Source organism: Corvus cornix, chromosome 23, assembly GCF_000738735.6.
Source record: "Corvus cornix cornix isolate S_Up_H32 chromosome 23, ASM73873v5, whole genome shotgun sequence".
Classification (NCBI taxonomy): domain Eukaryota; kingdom Metazoa; phylum Chordata; class Aves; order Passeriformes; family Corvidae; genus Corvus; species Corvus cornix.
The window spans coordinates 3,981,222-4,003,959 of NC_046352.1; the positions used below are offsets into that span (position 1 = coordinate 3,981,222).

The 22,738-nt window shown below is 53.4% G+C and overlaps 1 protein-coding gene across 1 annotated transcript; it reads right to left on the reverse strand.

Moving 5' to 3' along the window:
- Positions 1-7,649: 7,649 nt before the first annotated feature.
- Positions 7,650-9,189, reverse strand: HOXB13 (homeobox B13). The gene is made up of 2 exons (XM_039564574.1): positions 8,730-9,189; positions 7,650-7,909 (listed from the first exon to the last, which is right to left on the reverse strand). Exons 1-2 carry the CDS (start codon positions 9,187-9,189, stop codon positions 7,650-7,652), a joined length of 720 nt encoding a protein of 239 aa, XP_039420508.1.
- Between the last annotated feature and the right edge of the window lie 13,549 nt (positions 9,190-22,738).

Consider the following 22,738-nt stretch of genomic DNA (forward strand, 5'->3'; position numbering starts at 1 on the left):
ATCCCCCCGGGATTGTCTCCTCCATCTGAAAGGAATTCTCTTAACGGGGCAGACGGAGAAGGAGGGGAAACTCACGGCACAGGGAATTCGGAGACTGCGGGAGGAAGAAGCAGCTCCGTCCCCACCGGGGCTGCGGCTCCAGGGCGGTTCCAGCAGCGCCCAGGGAGGGATTTTGCAGGGGGACAAAGAGGAGAAGCCAGAATGAAGCGACATAAAATAAAGAGGTTTATAAAATAATAAAAAAGGCTCCACCTCATTCCTCCCAAATGCGCAGGAAGCGACGGTGCCGGTGTCCCCCTGAGGAGGCGGCTTTGAACTTCCCCAAATCCGCGCTTTTCCCGGAGCACTTTTGGGGGAGCCGTTGTGGGTTTCTATCCAGGGAACCCCAGGAGATGAGGAGAGGAAATGCCCTCCCAGGGACGAGGTGCTGCGCTCAGCAGGGCCGGATGTGCTGACCCCCAACACCACTCGTGGGGTTTGAGGGCGGTTTTAGGATCAAAAACAACCGTGGAATTGTTTGGAAGGCCCTTAAATCCCATCCAGCTCCATCCAGGGACGTCTTCCACTATCCCAGGGTGCTCCAGCCTGGCCTTGGACACTTCCAGGGATGGGGCAGCCACAGATTTCCTGGGAATTCCATCCCAAACCCTCCCCAGCCTCACAGGGAAGGAATTTAAATCTTTAAATCTGGAAGCTTTTGCTCCTGGAGCTCCTGACTCTGACTGAGCCCCCTCTCGCAGGATAAATGGAATTTAATTTATTTATGTCCCATTTCCTGCCTCTCTTGTCTCGTGCCTTAAACTGCTCAAACCCCGAAACACCTGAGAGAATAATGAGGTTATTTTAGGGTTTTTTTCCCAGTTAAACCAACCCAGTGCCTCTGTTTCTGACCAATTTTACAAAAAGCTTGCTCCTGCTTTCGTGGCTGCGGCTGCAGGTGCCAAACCAGGGCCAGCTAAAGCAAAAGGAAACTTATTTTACATCTCTTCATTAACCTGAGGTGAGGGGACAAGACGAGGGCGTGGAGCTCATTTCATATCCTAAAGTCATTTTTACTTTTCAGGAAGAGATTTCTCCCCAGGAGCCTTTTCCTGGGGGGATTTTCCAAGGCGCAAATATTTTCCCTCCTCCTCACCTGCTCAAAACTCCCCAGGTGAGCCGGGACCGTCCCAGCCCCCTCCGATTTTGACCCCCACGCTCCCCGCAGCCGCTGCGGCTGGAGGGCAACCTTGGAATCCTCGTGTCCCCCAAAACGCTGGAAAACTGCTTGGATTCCAGGCGGATTGAGGTTTTCTGTCTCGTTCACCTGCTTAAAGCAGCCCCTGGGTTATCCCGAGGCGTTAATGAGGGAACGAAGCCGCAATTCCAGGGGGATTTTATTTAAAAATGGATCACTTGAGTGCAGCCGAAACGCATCCGGACTCATCTCTGCTCCCATCCCTGCTGTTTCCATCCCTCTCCGGAATTCCTGAGCATTCCCGATGCTGTCAGGGCTGTGCGGGGGTGAGGTGAGGCTGGAGGTGAATATTAGAAATCAGATTTTTTGGATATTCTGGTGGCTGGGAAGGGCTTGAGGTGGGATTTGGGGTTTTTGAGGTCACCCAGCACCGTCGTGTCCCTCCTTGTCCGAAACCCCTCATTCCTATGGATTTCTCAGGAATTAATGGCATTAAAATGGAACGGATCCTTTAATTCCATGGGGTTTTCCCCCCCTCCTTTTTCTGTGCTAAAAATCCCCATTATCCCATAACGACCAACCTACAGATTTCCAGATTTTTATTTCATCAGGTGGAACCATCCCCGCGTCCATGCAGAGAGAATTCCTTAAAAAAAATAATTAAAAGCAAGGGGGGGTGTTCTCAAATAAGATCATTATTATTAATAATAATAAAAATATCTTTAGAGGAAGAAAGCCCAACAGGTACCGAAAAACTTCTGCCGAGGTGAACTCCAGTGCAGCCAAAATTCTCCCATTTTAGGGAAAATTGGGGTTTTTAAAGGGTTTTTCCCTTCCTCCCGCCCTGGGGGCTGCAGTCGCGGGATCTCCCGTGGGGTGCAGGATCCCATGGAGGAAATCTTCGGAAAAAATCGGGTTTTTCCCCTCATTTCACCACCGGGCTCTGGTTTTTCCTTCCGCTCGGAGGAATCGCCTTTTTTTTGCACTTTTTTACTTTTTTTTTTTTTGCGCGGAAATCGCTGCGGAGGAGGGCGATGGAGGCCGAGGGACGCAGCGCAATTCAAATATTCCCCCTCGCCTTTCTGCGCGTTCATTAATTATCCTTTAAATTAAAAAAAAAAAGGGGGAGGAGGGGGGGAAGGAGTTAATTCGTCAAAATAAAGCCCAAAAGGTGCTCGAGAGGAATTGAAAAGCGCCTCTCTTCTTTTCCTTCTCTGTCGTTTGGTTGCCGGCTCCGTAATGCGGATTTTTCCCATTAAAATTCAGCGCACGGAGCCCTGCAGCAGGAATCGAACGGGTTCGGGTGGGAATAAACCAAACCCCACCAGAAAACCGCGGCCCTGGTAAATTCCAGCTCGGAAAATTGAAATATTCCTCACTTGGACGCTCATTTCTGCGGATCAGAGAAAGGGGGGGGGGGAACAACGGAGGAAAAAGCGCTTTTTGTTGTTGTTTTGGGAATGTTTCATCCCGGTGGCATGAGAGCCGCAAACAATAAACCTGCTCCGTGTTTGTTTTTTTTAAACTTTAATTTTATGAAAAGCAATTAAATCATCCAGCAGAGAAAGGGGGGGGGGGGGAACGGATTCCAGTGGAAAATGAATTCTGTTTTGCCTTTGTGCAGAGCTGAACGCTGATGTATGGAAAAGGAAATGCCCTGGAAGGGCTGGAGAGGAGCGAATTTGATTTTAAGTTTATTGGATGTCACCCCAGCGAGGAGTTTTCCTGTTTTGTTTACAGGTCTAAAATGACAAGGTGACGTCGGGCAGCTCGCACATTTAAAATTCCCGTTCTTTTAGAGCTGGAAAAAACCCAGTAATAATTCAAGTTTTGAGTAGAGGGAGAGGGCGAGAGGCAGAGCTCTGCTCTGTAGGGATAAAATGAAATATTTGGGTTTATTTTTGAGGCTCGGATGAGGAAACAATTAGGAAAAAAATTAAGGTGAGGAGGTAAAAAATGTACCTTTGGTGGCGCTGAGGGAGAGCAGGGGGAAGGCAGAGCAGTCTGAGGTCCCCGTTAATGACATCCCAGGAATGTTTACAGCGCGGGCTCAAGTTCAATGACAAAATCCTTTGAAGGGGAAAGGGGAGGAAAAGAGGGGAAAAAAAAACCAACAAAAAACCCAGCCCAGACAGAGACTTTGTGCGGTGGGAATGAACTTGAACAAAAGAAAGGAGTCAAAGGCTGCGGAAAGGGGGGGGAGGTGTGAAGGGGAAGCTCGGAGAGGTGTTCCCAGCGCGCCTCTTTGGGGTTTGTCGAGTTCTGAAGTGGATTTTGGGGTGTGTTTGGGGTTGTTTTAGGGGGAAATTGAGAAAGGAGAGGAGAGGAGAGGAGAGGAGAGGAGAGGAGAGGAGAGGAGAGGAGAGGAGAGGAGAGGAGAGGAGAGGAGAGGAGAGAGGAGAGGAGAGGAGAGGAGAGGAGAGGAGAGGAGAGGAGAGGAGAGGAGAGGAGAGGAGAGGAGAGGAGAGGAGAGGAGAGGAGAGGAGAGGAGAGGAGAGGAGAGGAGAGGAGAGGAGAGGAGAGGAGAGGAGAGGAGAGGAGAGGAGAGGAGAGGAGAGGAGAGGAGAGGAGAGGAGAGGAGAGGAGAGGAGAGGAGAGGAGAGGAGAGGAGAGGAGAGGAGAGGAGAGGAGAGGAGAGGAGAGGAGAGGAGAGGAGAGGAGAGGAGAGGAGAGGAGAGGAGAGGAGAGGAGAGGAGAGGAGAGAGGAGAGGAGAGGAGAGGAGAGGAGAGGAGAGGAGAGGAGAGGAGAGGAGAGGAGAGGAGAGGAGAGGAGAGGAGAGGAGAGGAGAGGAGAGGAGAGGAGAGCTCGATGAAGGTGTCGGACTCTCCAGTGACTCTGTTTTAAACCCAATTTTCCCACTGAAACCCCACCAGAACCCCCCCATTCCCCTCCCCAGGCCGGCACCTCCCAGGGCAGCTCCTCCCCAGCTTTTGGGACCGCTCTGCTCGGGTTCTGCTGCTCTGCCCGGATTTTGGGGCTGCTCTGCCCGGGTTTGGGCCACTCTAGCCCGGGTTTGGGGCTGCTCTAGTCCGGGTTTGGGGCTACTTTAGCCCAGTTTCGGAGCTGTTCTAGCCCAGGTTTTGGGGCTGCTCTAGCCCGGGTTTGGGGCTGTTCTAGCCCAGATTTTGGGGTTGTTCTAGCCCTGGTTTGGGCCGCTCTAGCCCTGGTTTGGGGCTACTTTAGCCCAGTTTCGGAGCTGTTCTAGCCCAGATTTTGGGGCTGTTCTAGCCCGGGTTTGGGGCTGCCCTAGTCCGGGTTTGGGGCTACTTTAGCCCAGTTTCGAAGCTGTTCTAGCCCAGGTTTTGGGGCTGTTCTAGCCCGGGTTTGGGGCTGTTCTAGCCCAGATTTTGGGGCTGTTCTAGCCCGGGTTTGGGCCGCTCTAGCCCTGGTTTGGGGCTACTTTAGCCCAGTTTCGGAGCTGTTCTAGCCCAGATTTTGGGGCTGTTCTAGCCCGGGTTTGGGGCTGCCCTAGTCCGGGTTTGGGGCTACTTTAGCCCAGTTTCGAAGCTGTTCTAGCCCAGGTTTTGGGGCTGTTCTAGCCCAGTTTCGGAGCTGTTCTAGCCCAGATTTTGGGGCTGTTCTAGCCCGGGTTTGGGGCTGTTCTAGCCCGGGTTTGGGGCCGCTCTAGTCCGGGTTTGGGGCTACTTTAGCCCAGTTTCGAAGCTGTTCTAGCCCAGGTTTTGGGGCTGTTCTAGCCCGGGTTTGGGGCTGTTCTAGCCCAGATTTTGGGGCTGTTCTAGCCCGGGTTTGGGGCTGTTCTAGCCCAGATTTTGGGGCTGTTCTAGCCCTGGTTTGGGGCTACTTTAGCCCAGTTTCGGAGCTGTTCTAGCCCAGATTTTGGGGCTGTTCTAGCCCGGGTTTGGGGCTGCCCTAGTCCGGGTTTGGGGCTACTTTAGCCCAGTTTCGAAGCTGTTCTAGCCCAGGTTTTGGGGCTGTTCTAGCCCGGGTTTTGGGGCTGCTCTGCCCCGGGTTTTGTGAGTCTCAAGTTCAACGGCAAAGGGAGGGGGCGGGAGCCTTCACCTGGCCCGGCGCCCCCCGGCAGCGGCTCCTTCCCGGCGTTTTACGAGGATGTCGGGCCTTTCTCGCCCTTTGCTGAGGCCGCCGTGTAAAGGTTTTACAGCTCTCCCCGAGACTCTCCTCCTCCCCTTCCCATCTGCGTTCTCCGCTTCGGGTTCGGGGGCTGGAGCTGGGAGCAGCTCTTGGGGGCGGGGGGGGCGAGGTCTCCCAGTTTCAGCCCAGTTTTCCCACTGGGATGGAGGGGTTCTGGGGGATTTGGGAATACCGGGAAAAGATCTCTGGATGGAAAAGGAGGAAAAAAAGATGGGGGAAAAAAACCCCCTCTCCCTAAAAGGATTAACCTTGAGCGTGCCGGAGAGGGGAGCGCAGAGAGGAGCGACCCTTCCCAGAGCCGTAAATCCAACTGGATTTACTTTTATTTTATTGGATTATTTGGCTTCCTTTGGGGGACACCCGAGGGTCGGGTGACGCCGCCTCTGCAGCCCGACGGAAATCGGGCCGAGGAGGTTCATTATTGGGATGAAAACAGGCAGATTTGGGGGTTTTCATCCCTCCGCCCGCTCAGAAAATCCGGATATTCCCAAGAGAGCAGGGGACAGAGGGGACTCAGGGCCGGGATTCTCCTTGCGGGCCAGGAATTAAAAAAAATGAACGGGGATTGGAGAAAATCGGAGGATTTCAGAGCAGGATCGGGATGGGAAGAGCCCCGGGGTCCGCCCCGGCGGTGCCAAACCCGCCCCTTTCCCTGCTTTTTTTAGGGAATTTTCTGCCGGGCGCAGCGGCCGCCGGGGGTCACGGAGCGGCCCCGACGACTCCCGGGGAGGGGTTTATGACGTCAGCCACGCCTCCCCGCTCTGACGTCACAGCCCGCAACGCCCGGCCATTGGTTGTTCGCCCCTGCGGGGTTCTGACGTCGCGCGTGACGTCACGAGGGAAAGGCTTCGCTCCGGCAGCTCCGCAAAGCGCAGGGAGGAAATATCTGGGGAAAAAGGGGGGGAAATAGGGAAAAAACCCAAGGGAGAGCGCGGCTGTCTCTGCTCCGCTGGCCGGGAATCTTCTGGAAGCCAGAGCCGCCTCAAATACTCAATAAATCCTTTATTGAGCAAAAAACCTCTTTAAAATTACCCTTATTTAGGGCAAAACGCGGGTTAAACCCTGAAATCTCTAAAAGAATGAAAAGGCGGGGAGAAAGGCAAATTTTTCGCGGTAACGGTGGAGTTTTTTCTCCTTTTCAGAGGTTTTTTAGGGAGTTTCAGGCGGGTTTGAACCCGAGCCGCTGCCTTGAGACAGCGAGATATTAAACAAAGAAATTGTGAGCGTGGAGCCGGCGCTTCCCCCGAGCCTGAAAAGAGCCGAGAAAAAAGAAAAAAAAGGAAAAAAAAGGAAAAAAAAAGGAAAAAAAAAGGGGGAAAAAAGGGAAATTAAAAAAAAGGGGAATCCGAATATATTTAATTTATACATCTTTAATTTCACCCCGTTTATTCCGCTGCTTCTCCAACACCAACCGAAACCATTTCGCGTTTACACGGGGATTTCTCTCAGCGCATGCGGCGAAACGCGGGGCTGAAATTCCGTGTTAATAAAGGCAGGAAAAAGAAATTCGCGTGTACAAATCCACGGATTTCAGCACGAACGGAAGCGCGGGAGGGGTTTGGGGAGTCGCCTTGACCTGTATCAAAATACAAGCGGTGGAAATGGGTATTTGCGGGTTACAAGTGCCTCTACACCTCTCTCCGAGTATATTTTTATATCTCCACACAGGGCTACATCGCCTTTAATCGTGCATTTATACACCGGGGTAATACAGAAATACTCGCAAACACAAAAATCGCGGGGGGGGGGGGTGGGGAGAAAAGGTAAAATAACGCTAAATATGAAATATGTGCATATGGAGATTTTATATGGAACCGCGCGCGAAAAAAACAAAACAAAACAAAACAAAAGGAAAAAAAATAAAAATAATAATAATAAAAATAAAAAATAAGTACGTGCCTTTATAAATGGGTGCCTACATGTGTCATAGCATATCCTGTACATTCAATTTTACGGAAATAATTCAGGTGCGTTTCGCTGGAACACGCCCGGGTTTATTTTATTTCCTCCCCCTTCACGCGCCTTTTGATGCTTCTGCCTGAATTTAGGAGATTTCTTTTTTTTTTTTTTTACCGCTTTCCGTACGGCTTTTCGTATTTAAAAACCAAATCCTCCCAGAGACCCCCCCCCCGCCCCCACCGCCCTCGCGAGCCGGGAGTGGCGTTTTGGGGTTAATTACTGCGATTGGGCCAGTTTTTATTGATATTTCGAAGTCTTTGGAGCGCTCTGAGGGTGCTGCTGAAGGCAGGAGCGAGCTGGGCAGGGTCCTGTGCGGGCACAGCGGGCAGGGCTGGCGATGTCCCCTCCTTTGGGGGGGGGAGGGTCCCGGTGTCCCGCCCTCCCCGGGGACCAACGGGGCCCTCAGGGGGTGCCGCTGGTGCTGCTCTTGATTTTGGCCACGACTTTTTTCTCCTTGACGCGGCGGTTCTGGAACCAGATGGTGATTTGGCGCTCGGTCAGGTTGGTGGCGGCCGAGATCTTCCTCCTCTTGTCGCGGGTGATGAATTTGCTGCTCGCGTACTCCTTCTCCAGCTCCTTCAGCTGCCCCTTGCTGTAGGGCACCCGCTTCTTGCGGCCCCGGCGGAAGGCGCAGCCGTCCGGGGGACACTGCCCGCCCGACTCTGGGTTTGGGGACACACGGGGCTCAGTGGGGCGGCGGTGGGGTCGCCACAAAGCCCTCAGCGCCCACCCTGCACCCACCTCCCTCCCCGCCGCCCCGTTTCTCCCCTCCAGCCTGCTGGCAGCGGTGATTTTAAAATATTTTTAATTTCTATATTCCCCCCTCTTGGCATTTAAAGGTTTGGGTGTTCTTCCCTAAATTTTTCATTTGTGGTGGTGAGGTCCGGGTGTTGGCAAGGCAGCGGCGTGCTGAGCCCACTTTAATCACTTGAATTAATCCCCGCCTGTTCTCTCCGCGCGGCTGAGCAGGGCCGGGGACAAATTCAACCCCACAGCCGTGGTGTGGGAGGTGGGAAAAGTGCCCTCATCTTCCTGTGGGAGCCACGGGCACCCCCTGTGCCCTTCAGAGCCCCCCGAAACCCCAGCGCTGCTCGCCGGTCCCGGGCTGGGCCGTGCGGTGTCTGAACGCGGGCGGTGCCACCCTGAATTCGGGTAATGTCACCGTGTGCGCCCCGATAACATTCGGAACCCGGATAATATAATCGTCTGAACCTCGATAAGCGATCATCTGAACCCCGATCAATCACCCTCTGCCTCCCTGCTCGGAGTTACGGATGACTGATAACTCCAACCACTATTTAGTGAACCCTAATTTGCTCCATTTCACAACCAAACGCCCCAGGACAGCGAGAACAGATCCCTACGGCAGAAACAAACCCCATAAATCAAAAAAATGACCTCAACCCAGACTATTTTAACCCCTGGTGCCTATTTCACCCCCAACCCCTGCTGTCCTCCCGCAGCGCCGGGAGCGGGATTTACCTGCGAAGGCGGATTTCAGGAGGTAGCCGGCCTGGCCCTGCTCCTTGGGGCAGCACATCTGGCCGCTCCAGCCTCCTCCCAGCGCCCAGGGCTGGTGGTAGCCATCCACGGGCAGCAGAGTCTCGTGCCGGGCCTCGCCGGGAGCGCCCAGCCCGGGCACCACCGACACGTCCAGGTACCCGGCCACGGGCTGGTACGGGGCGCCGTAGCCGGGGTAGAAAGCGAACTCCGCGGGCCGGCTCTGGAAATCCTCGCTGCCCGCGGCGGGTTCCAGGTATTTCTCGGCGGGGAAAGGCCCCTGAGCCGGGCCGGCTTTCAGGGAGCTGCGGGCGACGCGGCACGAGTAGTACCCGCTGCCGAAGTATCCGTAGGGCAGCGGCGCCGAGGCCGCGGGGCCCGGCGGGGGCGGCGGAGCTTTGGGGGGCTCGGGCGGCGCCTCCGGGGGGTACCCGGGGTTCATCCCGGGGGGAGGCGAAGGCCCGGCGAGGGCCGGGGGAGGAGGAGGAGGAGGAGGAGGAGGCAGCAGCCCCCTGCCCTGGCCGCCTGCGAAGCCGCCGGGAGCCAGGAGCCCCTCGAGGCCCGGGGGCTGCATGGGGGGCGGCGCGGGGGCCGGGGCATGGGGAGAGGCTGCTCGGCAGCGCCCGGGCACTGCCCGAGGGGGGTCCCCGGATCTTTTTAAAAGGCTGCGAGCCGCCGAGAGCTGCCTTTCCCCCCGCCGGGCTGCCCTGACGCAACGGGTGGAGGTTTCCTCATTGGTTGGTGCATGGGAGGTGGGGGGGGGAAAGGACGGAGAGGAGGGAAAAAAAAAAAAAACAACCCCAACCCCGCACCAGAAAAAAAAAAAAAAATCTTCCAGCCCCAATAAAGCGCTGCAGAAATTGCGAAAATACTTTTATTGCAAGGGGAGAGGAGGAGGAAGAGGAGGAGGAGGAGGATTAGGAGGAGGGGACCCCCCCGCTGGTGACAGGAGGGGACACGGAGGTGGCTCCTGAGCTGCACCTCGGGGAAAAAGAATTAAAGCAGAGGTGGGGAAGGAGGGCAAGGAGGGGGAGAACCAGGAATGGCAGCCCCCGGGTGGAAAAATCCGGGCTCAAATTAAAAACACCTTTTTTTTAAAATCTAAAAAAAAATTTTAAAAAATGGTTTATTCCCACGCAGAGCCGGGGGGGTTCGGCTGCCAAGCCCGAGTCCTCACAGACCCAGGGACCCATCCCGGCCTAAGTGGGGCAGCGACGGACCCCTGGGAACAGGGCCTTCCCTCCATTCCAGCCTTTCCAGCCTCATTCTTCTCTTGCTCAGGGATTTTATCCCACTCCAAAATCCCCTCAAAAATCCCAATTCTGTTCTCCTGTGGAGAGCGCTTTTCCCTCGAGGCCCTAAAAGTACAGAGAGGGGGGAAAAGTGGCCTCTGGTATCCCAAAAAACCACCCCTGCAGAGGTGCTGGAATAATCTGGCGTGAGCCCGGGCCCTGCGGATCCCGCTTGGGAAGCATCCCAAAGGGAGAGGGCTCGGAAAAGGCAGGTGGGAAAACAAACCAGAAAATCCCTTGGGGTTCCAGGAGCACCGGGCAGGTGGAGGGACAGGCAGAGGAAGGGGAAAGACGCGGATTTGGGATGAGGGATTCCAGGGGCCTGGGAAAGTCTGGGTTAAACGCAATAATCCCTGAGGAGGGGCTGCTGTTAAATCCTCCAGGTATTTTTAATTGTCCGCGCACACGGTACGAACGCCCAGACCCACGTTCCTCCACCTTTCCCCCTCTGTTTTCTTCCCAAAGGTGCAGCTGGAGAAAAGCTTTGCCGAAATTCCCCCAAAGGCAGCTTCAACTCGGGCGTCGTTTCCTTCCTGCGGAGAAATCCGGAGATTTCTGCCTTCTGGCCGTCAAACCGCAATAAAAACCCCCCTCCTGCCACGTCCTTGGGCCACCAAAGAACGCCCCGGAGGAGCCGCGACAGCGCTGGACACGCAGGGACAGAAATCGGGTGGAAACTGGAGTGAGGAGCGATGATGGCAGAGCTCGCCCAGGCGGGGAAAACCCCAATTTCTCTGCTGGAAGCAACCCCCAACCCCCAGTACCCCAAACACAGCCCCCCGAATCCACCCCTAAAAAATCCCTCAGCCTCCGCTCTCGCTGATTTTCTATTCCCGGCGGGGGGAAAAAAAAAAAAATTAAATAAAAATCACAAATCCCCGCGGTTTCAACCTTCACCTTCCCCGTCCCAAAGCTCCTTCCTTCCCTCGCCGCAGTTTAACGACCGCGCTCCTGCTTTGATGCCCTTTTTACCCCCCCTCCGCTCCTCGCTCTCCCCATTTGCTCTCCCCCAGCCCCACAAGCGGGGCCGGGGGCCCGGCCGGGGTGTTTGCCGAGCGTCTCGCCCTGTTCCCGGCAGGAAAGGTCGGGCTGGAGCCCGAGGTCAAGGCCAAGTTGAAAGTTAAAAGCCCTGAGGACTTGGGGGGATTTTCTTCCCTTTCCCGAGCTCCCGGGGCCGCGCGGACCCCTCGGTTCCTGCCGAGGTTTTTGGGGGAGAAGCTCCGGATTGTCCCAGCTTGAGGCTGGATTGGGGTGTGCGGACGGAGGGATTCGCTGCGGGTTTTCCTGCGGGGTTTTCGCCCCTTTGGTTGCCTTTGGTTTATTTGTTTTTAGGGCAGAAAGGACGAAAAGGACGAGCGGGATCGGCCGCGTACGGACACCCCGAAAAAGCAGGGGACGGAGCCAAAAATGGCTGGAAATTGGATTTCATTCCCTTTGCCGAGGAGTGCCGGGGCCGGCCGGTGAGTGGGGCTTCGTCCCGGCCCCGCGGATGCTGCCTGGGGGAGCAATTCCCCTTTTTCACCCCCAAAACTGCCCTTGGGTTCATTTATTACAATTTTTTCCCAACCCGCTTTTAAGACCGCGCTTCCCTCAGCTCATCTCCTTCACGAATGTGAGGAAAATTTCCCGCAGGCTTTGCCGCGGGAGCGATTTAAAAACGCGATTTCCAAGCCGATAATGAGATTTTCCTTCTCTGACGATTTTACGGAGCGAATTTCACTGTTTAAAGCAAGAGCAACGGGGTTGTTTTAAAGGAAAGAACCTGAATTCTCTCCCCAGTCCCTCTTTCAATGACCGACATTAAAATTACCAAACGCTCTTATCAGCTTGCAGCCCTCCTTTTATCATCTTCTCCATAGGATCCATTTAATATTTATCCCATCTGGAACCCGAAAAATCTCTGGAACAACTTTTTAAAAGTCTGGGGTTTTTGTTTGTTTTTTTTTTTTTTTTTTTTAAAGCATTTGAATCCGATCCGTCATTTACAAAATACAAGGGGGAAAAAAAAAATCCAACCCAACCCAAACCCCAAAGAAGTTTGAAAGGAAGGGGGGGAAAAAAATTGGAACTACTTAAAGACTTCACGTTTGGAAATAATCAATCGCTGGAAAATTGAATTCTGGGTCTGGAAGGGAGCCCAGCTCTTCGGTTTCCGATTCTGGCAGTATTTCGGGGAGGAAAAAAATCAAATCAAGGCAAACATTTTGATCTTTTTATTTCTTTTTTGTTGTTGTTTCTTCCCACCTCTCTCCTCAGCGCCGGCCCCTCCTTCCCCACCCCACCGGCAGCCCCGGAAGGCCGGGGGGTTGTAGGTGCGAATATTTCTCTCCCTGATGCCGGCAGGAGCCGAATTTGGACTTTACAGCACATTTTTGGTGGATCCTTTGAACAAATCACTGGCAGGGGAACAGAGAGCCCGGCCGGGCTCCTCCTGGCTCTTCTCATCCCCTCCCTGCTGCAGCCCCGGCGCCGCCGTCGCTGCGGAGAATTTCCAGCCCCACCTCTCCCCCTGTTTGGGGTGGGATGTGGGGTCATTCCAGACTCGGGGGGTTCTGTTTAATGGGGTTTTTTTTGTCATTCCTGCGCCTCCCAGGTTTTTCCTCCGCTCCCCAGCCTCGACCGCAGTCCTTTTTTGCCTTTTAGTTTCTTTTTCAGGAGCCAGGGCGGCTGAGCGGCTCCTGAACCCTCCGGTTCGGGTCTGTCCCTCCTCCCCAAGACACAACCTGAGCCCCCTCCTCTCCCAGCCCCAAACCTCCCGGAAAATGCCCCACCTGAGCCCCCTGCCCACCTCCTGCCCCTCCCCGCAGCCCAGGGAGGCTGAAACCCCAAAGGGACCCACCCCGACCCCGCTCCTGCCTCCGTGAGGGGCAGAATCGTGGTGGGAATCCCGTCTGGCTGCGCCCACGGAGCGGAATCCTGGAGGGGAGGCGGCCTGGGGGCGGTTTGTGCCCCTGGAGAGACAAAATTGAATTGTTTTACACAATATTGGTGTTTTATCCCTCCGGCTGCTCCACGCAGAGACATTTGTGCGTCGTCCACCTGGAAAAAGCCTCGGGAATGCAGCCGGGGGTCCCTGCTGGCCTTGGCTTGGGGACAATCCCGGTTTTCAAACGCTTGCTCTTTAAAGATGGTAAAATATGAATACTTGTGGCTGTCCATCCATCCATCCATGGATCCATCCATCCCTCCATCCATGGATCCATCCCTCCATCCATGGATCCATCCATCCCTCCATCCATGGATCCATCCATCCATCCATGGATCCATCCATCCATCCATGGATCCATCCGTCCATCCATGGACCCATCCATCCCTCCGTCCATGGATCCATCCATCCATCCATGGATCCATCCATCCATCCATCCATGGATCCCTCCATCCATCCCTCCATCCCTCCATCCATCCATCCCTCCATCCATCACTCCCTCCATCCATCCATCCATCCATCCATGGATCCATCCATCCATCCATCCATCCATCCATCCATCCATGGATCCCTCCATCCATCCATCCATCCATCCCTCCATCCATCCCTCCATCCATCCATCCATCCATCCATCCATCCATCCATCCATCCATGGATCCCTCCATCCATCCCTCCCTCCATCCATCCATCCATCCATCCATCCATCCATCCATCCATCCCTCCATCCATCCCTCCTCCATCCATCCATGCTACCATCTCCATCCCTCACCATCCGCTCCCTCCCTCCTCCCATCCCTCCCTCCCTCCTCCCCTCCATCCCTCCCTCCCTCCCTCCCTCCCCCCTCCCTCCATCCCTCTCTCCCCCTCCCTCCATCCCTTTGGGATCAGCCCCTTTTCCCCCTCGGCAGCGGGGTGGGATCCCCGCACCCAGCCGGGGCTGACTCTGCCTTCCCCAAACCCCTGCTCAGCCAAACCGATTTATTTCAGCTCTTGTGGGACAGGAGGGAAATTGCTCTGGGCTCAGCTTTTGGACCCCTCCTCTGATGCATCATCCCTTGGGAATTTTCGGGATCTCCGGTGCTTCCCTGCTGCTCCTTCCCCTGCTGTGCGTGTGGCTCCCAGCACGGAGGGGCTGGAGGGGAGCCGCGGTTTTGGGTGGAATCAGTGGGATTTCGAGGCCTCTTATCCGTAAGTGTGACGTGCAGGAGGTGACTCTGGTGGCACCCGGCCAGCACAGGAGCAGCTCTGCCACCCCAGGCACGTCACTGCTCGGGATCCGTCCGTCCTGGAGGAGGGACTGGAGGAATGGAGGAATTCTCTTCTCCCCTCAGGGGGAAGAGAAGCTGAGAGCGCCTCTGCTCCAGCCCTGCTGCTCCCGGTGGGATTTTCTCTCTTTTCTGGGCTTTTCGGCTCAGAGATTTCACCCGAGGGCAGCGATTCCAGCACGAGGCCTTCTCCTTGTGGCACTGGGAATTCCGGAAATCCCAGTGGGGGCCGGGCCCTGACTCCCTGCCTGGAGAGATTCCCTCTCCACACTCCAGGAACTCTCACCGAGGTCAGGACAGACATAAATCCTGGCAGGATGATCCACGGCTGCTCCCAGTCCCAGCTTGATGGATGAGCCCAAGCCAGCAGGAATGAGGTCCCCAGGCCTCAGGGCAATGGGGTTGTCCCAAAAAACATCCCCAGGCCTTTGGAACCAAGTTCTTTGGGTGAAATCGGGGTGTGAACACCCTCAGGGCAGCCCATGGAGGTGTCAGAGGTGTCACTGCTGCTTTCCCAGCTGGAATTTTGTGTGGTTTTACTTTCAGGGAGAGCTCCGTGCATCCCAAAAAAAAAGTGTCCAAGTGCTTTTTTGGGCTTTTTCTGCTTTCCTCAGCCTGGTGGGGGATCCAGACTGGACAATCCCTGCAGGAATTGCCCAGGCAGAGCAGAGGCCACGTTGAATTTCCTGGGGGAGTTTGTGATTCACCAATTCCCAGGACGCAGCTCCAGCTCCTGGGAGACGGATCCATGCAGTGCCCTCCCACCGGCACTGGCACTGCCTCAGCCAGACCAGGGTCTCTCTCACCTCCCCTGCCCCCTGCCCCATGCCTGAGGGTGATTCCCAGTGAGGAGAGATGGATTCAGCCTGGAAAAGGCCCCGGGGCTGCCCCAGAGCTCTGGAGTGCCCTGGGCTGTGGCATCGCGGGGGGGACAGAGGCAGAGATCCCAAATCTCTGGGGTCTCCTCTCCACAATTCCAGCTCCTCCCCGATTCACGGGTGGGCAGCAGGGTCCCCTCCCTTCCCCTCCTCCGGTCTGACATCCCAGAGTGAGGTGGGAAGAACAATAGTGAAGAATTGAGAATACAACCCAAAATGTGACTCACTGGGAACTGGGAACACTCTGGAGCCAAACTGGGGGCTGCAGAGCTCCCGGGGCTGCCGTGATTTCCCTCTCCTCCCTCTCCCACCCCGCCAGAGAGCTGGAAATTGGATGGGAAGGGTAGCCAAGGCCCCTGGAGCATCCCGGTCTCTGCCGCGGGCACCCCGAGCCTCGCTCGCCGCTCCCCACAGGTGCCCTGGGTGGCCCTGGCAGTGTCCCCGGCCGTGTCCCCTCCCGAGGTGACCCTGAGTGCCACAACCCGCCCTGCCCTTCCCCAGGGCGCCGGCGTGGCGTGGGCGGGTGCCAGGAGGGGGGAGAGGGACCGGGGGGGTTTCAAAGTTCGCCCTTTCCCACCCCTTTGTCCCTTTCCTTATTGCAGGGGCGCGGCCGGGGAGGAGGGTGAGGAGGAAGGAGAGGGGAGGGAGGGAGGCAAGGAGGCAGCGAGGGGGGGGACGCTCTGGAGTCTCCCCATTCCCTCTCCGGGATGCAGCCGGTGCTGGGGGGCTCCAGGGATTCCAGGGGCTCCAGGGATTCCGGAGACTCGAGGGGCTCCAAGGATTCCAGAGGTTCTGGGGGGCTCTAAGGACTCCGGGAATTCCGGGGATTCCAGGGGCTCCAGGGGCTCCAAGGACTCCGGGAACTCCGGGGATTCCAGAGGCTCCAGGGGCTCCAAGGACTCCGGGGGATCTGGGGGCTCTGGGGACTCCAAGGACTCCGGGAATTCCGGGGGCTCCAGGTGTTCCAGAGGCTCCAGGGGATTCCGGGAGCTCCGGGTTCCTGCCCAGTTTTCCCCGTTCAATGGTAACCCAACGCCAAATCCAGGTGTTTATTCCCAACCCCAAATCCAGGTGTTTATTCCCTGGCAGCTCCCTGGCGCCCCATTCCCGGCCCTCGGCACCGTGCGGCCGATGCCGAATCCGTTCGGTTTGGGGAATAAAGGCGTCGCTGCGGATCCTGGAAAGGTTTCTTGCCAGGACGGTGGGGAAACGGTGCCAGGACGAGAGACGGAGCTGTTTGTTCACAGCCAGACTCCATCGGGCCCCGCGCGTGGGGACAATGCCGGGGTTGTCGCTTCCCGAGCCGGACCGGGCGCTTCTCATTCCGCTTCCCAGGGCCACAATCCCGTCCTTTTCCAAAGGGCCTTTCCACAGGGAAAGCATTCCCCCGAGCCCGGCGTTCCCAGCGGGTTTTGCTCCCCTCATTCCCATCCCCATGAAGGGAGGATTTTGGGTTCCCGTCCCGGTCCCGCTGGGTTTTTGGGGGGTTCTGGGACCTTTTTGGAGTCAAAATCCCGCAGGTTTCACACCTGGACCGGGAGCCGGGGTAGGGATGGCAGAAGGAATTCCTGTGGATTCAGGAAAGAGCTGATTTAGGGCTGAAGGAATCACGTCTGAATTATTCATGTCTGAATAATTGATGCGGCTGCAGGTGAATTCAAATGGAGCCGGTCCCGCCTAATGAATAAATCCAGGGAATCAGAGGCGGTCGAGACCCAGGAATTCCATGCCCATAAAGGATCAAGGATTTCATATTCCCCGCTTTTAACGCCCTCCTGCTGAACCAGGACCCGGCCGGGCAGCGAGGACCTTGCAGGGCTGAAATCTCCCGTCAATCCCAACATCGACGCCCCGAGCCTGTTCCACTCGTTTCCCCTAAAAATCCCTGGAAATTCCTGCTGTTCTCCCTCTGCCGCCGCCACGGCCTCGGGGCATTTGTGGGGCGAACCAGCCAGAACGATCAGCGTGGCCAGAACTCGGCAGATTCTTATTTTCTGTATTTTTTGAGGGGGTGCCCGCTCGATTCTGAGCATTCCGGGGCCCCGAGTTCCTCTCCCTGCGCTTGCTGTTTTCATCCCGGTGCCTCCCGCGGGGGGAAAACCACGGGGAAATATTAACGAAACCCCTCCAATCATAATTAAAACCCAACACCCCTCTGCGAGCTGCACCGCGAGGTTTTAATAAATTCTATTAAGTGTTGGAATAAATATCAACCTAATCATTGATTGGTTATTGTTAATACTGGTGCAGTAATAACTCTGTTAATAAAACTAATATCAGTGCATTGTATTTATTATAATAGGAAGAATTAACAAAATATCATCCCGAGGATCTTTTTAATTGATATCTGCTTATGGATATGTCCCAAAAAGTTGTGGGAAGGCGTCGTCAGCGTCACAAATTCTGGACGCCTCGTGCGAATAAAACCACAAATTTACCTTTTCTCTGGTGCAGAGGGAGGAAAAGTTTATTGCCATCCTCGCCTTCAGTTCAGTCTGCGCCAAACCGCCAAAAAAACCCCTCAAAACCCCACAAAAAACCCCCAAACCCAACAACAAACCCACCTCCAACCCCACTAAAAAGCACTGAGAAAACACCGCAAAAAAAGGAGAAATAATTATAAAATTATAATTTTTTAAGCTTTTTTTTTTTGTTTCCCGAATTCCCCTAAATCCCAAGGTTTTTCCTCCCTCCTTCTCTGGGATAATCCAGCTTTTTTATCCATCCCGGGAAAACGGGGGCGGTTTGTCCTCTCTCGCTTTGCCGTCACCGACTTTGGGGCTCCCCGGGGAACCCGCAGCCCCCGCCGAGCTTTGGGGGTGAATTTCCCCCCCAGAATTCCCAATTCCCGGCAGGAAAGGTGCGCTGGGAGGTGGGAAAGGTGCGCTTTTATCCCGCTGCTTCCTCCCTCCCCGGCTCCCAACAGGATCCAGCTCCCGCCTCGAGCGCAACCGCTCGGTTTTGTGTTAATTATCCCATTAATTAGAATTAAACCAACGCAAAGTGCCCCCAAAAGTGCCCCCAAAGGTGCCAATGTCGCCACGGATTTCAGGTTTTTCGGGAACAAAGCCGGCGCCACCTCCACGCGTAAATTCTGGATTATTTCGCTTTCGTTTTCTTCTCTGTTTTTCTTCTTCTTCCCGACAAATTTATCCCGGGGGAGTCCTTGGGATCCCGGCGGGGAACGGGATCCGCTTGGAAAACCTCCAAATTTCCCTCCTGGAGTCACTTCTGGGATGGAACAACGCAGCTTCCAGCCGCCTCTCCCATCCTTTCCACATCCCGGTTTCCAGGCGGTCTCTGCCACCTTCGCGTTCTCCACCAAGGAGAATCCATCCTCTCCTCCCCCCCCTTTAATTATCCGGATTAAACAACCCGGATGTGAAAAATTAAAGATTCCAGCGCGATCAGAAATTAAAAATTAAATCACTGCCTTTGGAGCAGTTATCTATAAACCGCTTTTTTCCTCCCCCTTGGAATTTCTTTCTGCGTCCAGGTTATTTTTCCTTATTCCCACCCTGAGGCATCTCCCCGTGCTGTCGTGCCAGGTGGTTTTGTGCTGTTTGGGGCTCACTGATCACGATTTCCACTCCAAAACAATTCCGCTTTCGGGCAGCTCTGATTGGTTTTAGCTCGTTAAAAGTCCGGATATTGAAACTCCCAGCTCCCAGATTTTTTCTGGGATTTTTTCCTGGCCGCAGAGCCCCACACCTGAGCAGTTCCCCACCTCTCCTGGGAATTTTGCTGCTCTCAAACCACATTTTCCTCCTCATTTTAGCCCAGTTCTTGCCGCTGATCCAGGCACGATTTCAGGTAAGATTCCCAAAGCATAATTTCAGCTCAAATAAATTCACGAGGCCACACCAAAAAGCCCTTCCGAGCTCATCTTCAGCCATTCCCGGTGGGAAAAGTCCTCGCAGCCCTGCCCAGAGCGGTGTCCTCGGAGCCGAAGCAGATCCTGGCACACCCACACCTCACCTGGCCGCCCATTCCCAAAATAATCCGAATTTTTCAACGCCCGTGCCCACATTTCATCCCAGCGGGAGAGGCAGCGCTGCCTCCTCACCACATCAGAGCTTCCCAACCGCTTCCCAAATCCCGGCGCTGTTCCCCGTCATTCCCAACAACCTCCGGCTCCTCCCGGAGCCTTTGAGGAGTGCCAGGGCCATAAAATCCTGGTGCGAGCGAGGTTCCCACCCTGGGATTTAATGGGATCGCGTTTTCCTGCGCCCAGAGCTGCTCTGTTGGACTCGGCGTGTGACCCCGCCGCCGGTGGCTTCACGTTTTTCATTCTTTCATTCATTTTTTCCTCAGTTTTTCCTTAATTTCCCCTAAATTTCCTTAATATTCCTTCATTTTAAATTCATTTTCCATTAATTTTCCGTTTATTTTCCTCCGTTCTCTTTCATTTTTCCTTCATTTCCCCTCCATTTCCCTCCATTTTTTTCTTCATTTTTCCTTCATTTTTTCTTCATTTTCCTTCCTTTTTCCTTCATTTTCCTTCATTTTTCCTTCATTTTTCCTTCATTTTTTCTTCATTTCCCTTTTTTCTTTCATTTTCCTTCATTTTTTCTTCATTTTCCTTCATTTTTTCTTCATTTTCCTTCATTTTCCTTCATTTCCCTTCATTTTTCCTTCATTTCCCATTCCTTCCCCCCTCAGTTATTTTTTCCCAGGAAAAAGATGAAGAAGTGACTATTTCCCCCTCCTGGATCTCTTTGCCTGAATTCCTCCTTTTTCCACTCAGACATTTCACTCAGGCCACAAAATTCGGTTTCTTTTCTCGAAGAAAATGCAGTTTTATCGCCGATATCCTAAAGAAAACCCCTCTTTTCTCCCCCTCATGCCCATATTTGCTGGGTTAAACCACCCAGGACTCCACACGAGGGCTCTCCCGGCCCTGCTGCGACGGAGGAAATCCAGAAGAATTCCAGCGGGAAGGAGCCGGAGCCCTCCAGCAGCGCCATCCCCGCCTGGAACATCCATCCCCAGACCACACAGCTCCCGAAATCCCAAAAGCCGCGTTCCCAAAGGCGGCCCGAGCCTCGCCAGCTGCGCAGGGGCGCTGGGACCGGCGCATTCCCGATCCCCGCGGACGCGATTCCAGCGCTTTGGCTCCGGAGCCGCGGCCAGGAGCTGCTTTTGCTCGGAGCCACGCTGGGAATGGCTCAGAGCTCCCCAAATCCCATTTTCCGCTCCCCAAATCCCATTTTCCGCTCCCCAAATCCCATTTCCACTGCCCAGAGCTCTGCCCCGAGCCTGGCCGAGCTCGTGCTGCTCCCGGCCCGGGCAGAGCTTCATTAAAATGCTGCTAATTGGGGGCCGTTTGGAGCGACGACCTCGTGGCATGAGTTCATTTACTCATCTCTGTCCATCCATTTACTCATCTCTTTATTAATTTATTCATCTCTTTATTAATTTATTCATCTATTTATCCATTTATTCATCTCTTTATTAATTTATTCATCTCTTTATTCATTTATTTATCCATTTATTCATCTCTTTATCCATTTATTAATCTATTTATTCATTTATTTATCTATGCATTCATTTATTAATCTCTTTATCCATTTATTCATCTCTTTATTAATTTATTCATCTCTTTATTCATTTATTAATTTGTTTATCCATTTATTCATCTATGCATTCATTTATTAATTTCTTTATCCATTTATGAATCTATTTATCCATTTATTCATCTATTCATCTATTTATCAATTTATTCATCTATTTATCCATTTATTCATCTATTCATCTATTTATCAATTTATTCATCTATTTATCCATTTTTAATCTATTTATCCATTTATTAATCTATTAACCAATTTTTCATCTATTTATCTATTTATTCGTCTCTTTATCTATTTCTTAATCTCTTTATCCATTTAATAATCTATTTATCAATTTAGTAATATATTATCCTTTTTTCATCTCTTTATCAATTTTCATCTATTTATTAATTTGTTAATCTATTTATTCATTTACTCATTCCATTTATTCATTTATTCATCTATTTATCCATTTATGAATCTATTTATGCATTTTTCATCTATTTATAATTTTTTCATCAATTTATTAATTTATTAATCCATTTATGAATTTATTAACCATTAATTCCTTTATTCATCTATTTCTCCATTTATCAATCCATTTATTAATCCATTTGCTAATTTATTAATCAATGTATTAATTTACTCATTCTATTTATCCATTTATTCATTCTATTTATTAATTTATTCATTAATTATTCGATCAATTAATGGATTTTAAATCACCCTCCCCACCCTGGCGCTGCTCAAACCCAGGGGCTGCCAGCACCCCACACCGCCCCCACCTCCATTTTTCCGGCTCCTTCCTAAAATATCCCAAATCCTTCGTCCTGCCCCACCTGGATTTGGGAATTTTGGGATCCAGGCTGGAAATTCCTGCGGTTTCCGGGGTGCAGAACCCCCCCTGCAGCAGCACGGGGGTGCAAATTGGGATTGAAGGGATTTATTTGTGCCTGAAAATGGCAAAAAAATGGGATGGAAGGGGTTTGTTTGTACCTGAAATTGGGAAAATGGGATGGAAGGGTTTGTTTGTACTGGAAAATGGGAAAATGGGATGGAAGGGGTTTGTTTGTACTGGAAAATGGGAAAATGGGATGGAAGGGTTTTGTTTGTACCTGAAATTGGGAAAATGGGAGCGAAGGGGTTTGCTTGTACTGGAAAATAGGAAAATGGGATGGAAGAGGTTTCTCTGCACCTGAAATCGGGAAAATGGGATGGAAGGGTTTTCTCTGCACCTGAAATCGGGAAAATGGGATGGAAGGGTTTTCTCTGCACCTGGAATCGGGAGCAATTCCCGCTCCTGCTGTTCTTCTGGTGCACCGGTGACCCACGAGCTCGGGGCCTGAACACCCCCAGGATAACAGGAACTGGGATTTTAGGGCTCAGAAGGGATCAGGATGAACCCCAGCACCTTCCCCACAAAGAAACCCCTTTTTCCCCTGTTTTTCTCACGACTCCTCTTTCCCAGCTCTCATCCCCAAGGAATTAAAAATGACAAAACAACTTCATCTTCCTGCTGGAAGTTTGATTCCCGCTGGGAAGCGCCGGGAATTCGGCACCACAGGGAAGGGATCCCAGGACCAACCAAACGTCTTCCGGCCAAGGTCTGAGCCCAACCTCGGCTGAGGGGCAGCCCCAAATCCTCATTTTCCTTTGGGTGAACTCCGGGATGGAATAACGGAGGGGACGAGGGCAGAGCCTCTGCTGGGTGACACCGACCCCGTTTCGTGGCGCTGGAAAAACAACCCCGAGCCCGGCACCCTCCGGACCCCGCTCGGTGACCCCGAGGTGGGGCTGGGGCTGCTCCTGGGATGGAAACGTGATGGAAAATCAGATCGGAGGAGGATCCTGGGATGGAAACTTGATGGAAAATCAGATTGGAGGTGACTCCTGGGAGCAGAACCTGATGGAAAATGAGCCCTGAGGCGACTCCTGGGATGGAAATCCAATGGAAAATGAGCTCTGAGGAGGATCCTGGGATGGAAATGTGATGGAAAATGAGATCCGAGGTGGATCCTGGGATGGAAATCCAATGGAAAATGAGATGGGAGGAGGATCCTGGGATGGAAATCCGATGGAAA

Coding starts and splice junctions, on each gene's coding strand:
- HOXB13 (XM_039564574.1), bottom strand. CDS start 9,189: ATGAACCCCGGGTACCCCCCGGAGGCGCCGCCCGAGCCCCCCAAAGCT. Junction 7,910..8,729: donor CCTGAAATCCGCCTTCGCAG/GTAAATCCCGCT, acceptor CCCCAAACCCAG/AGTCGGGCGGGCAGTGTCCC.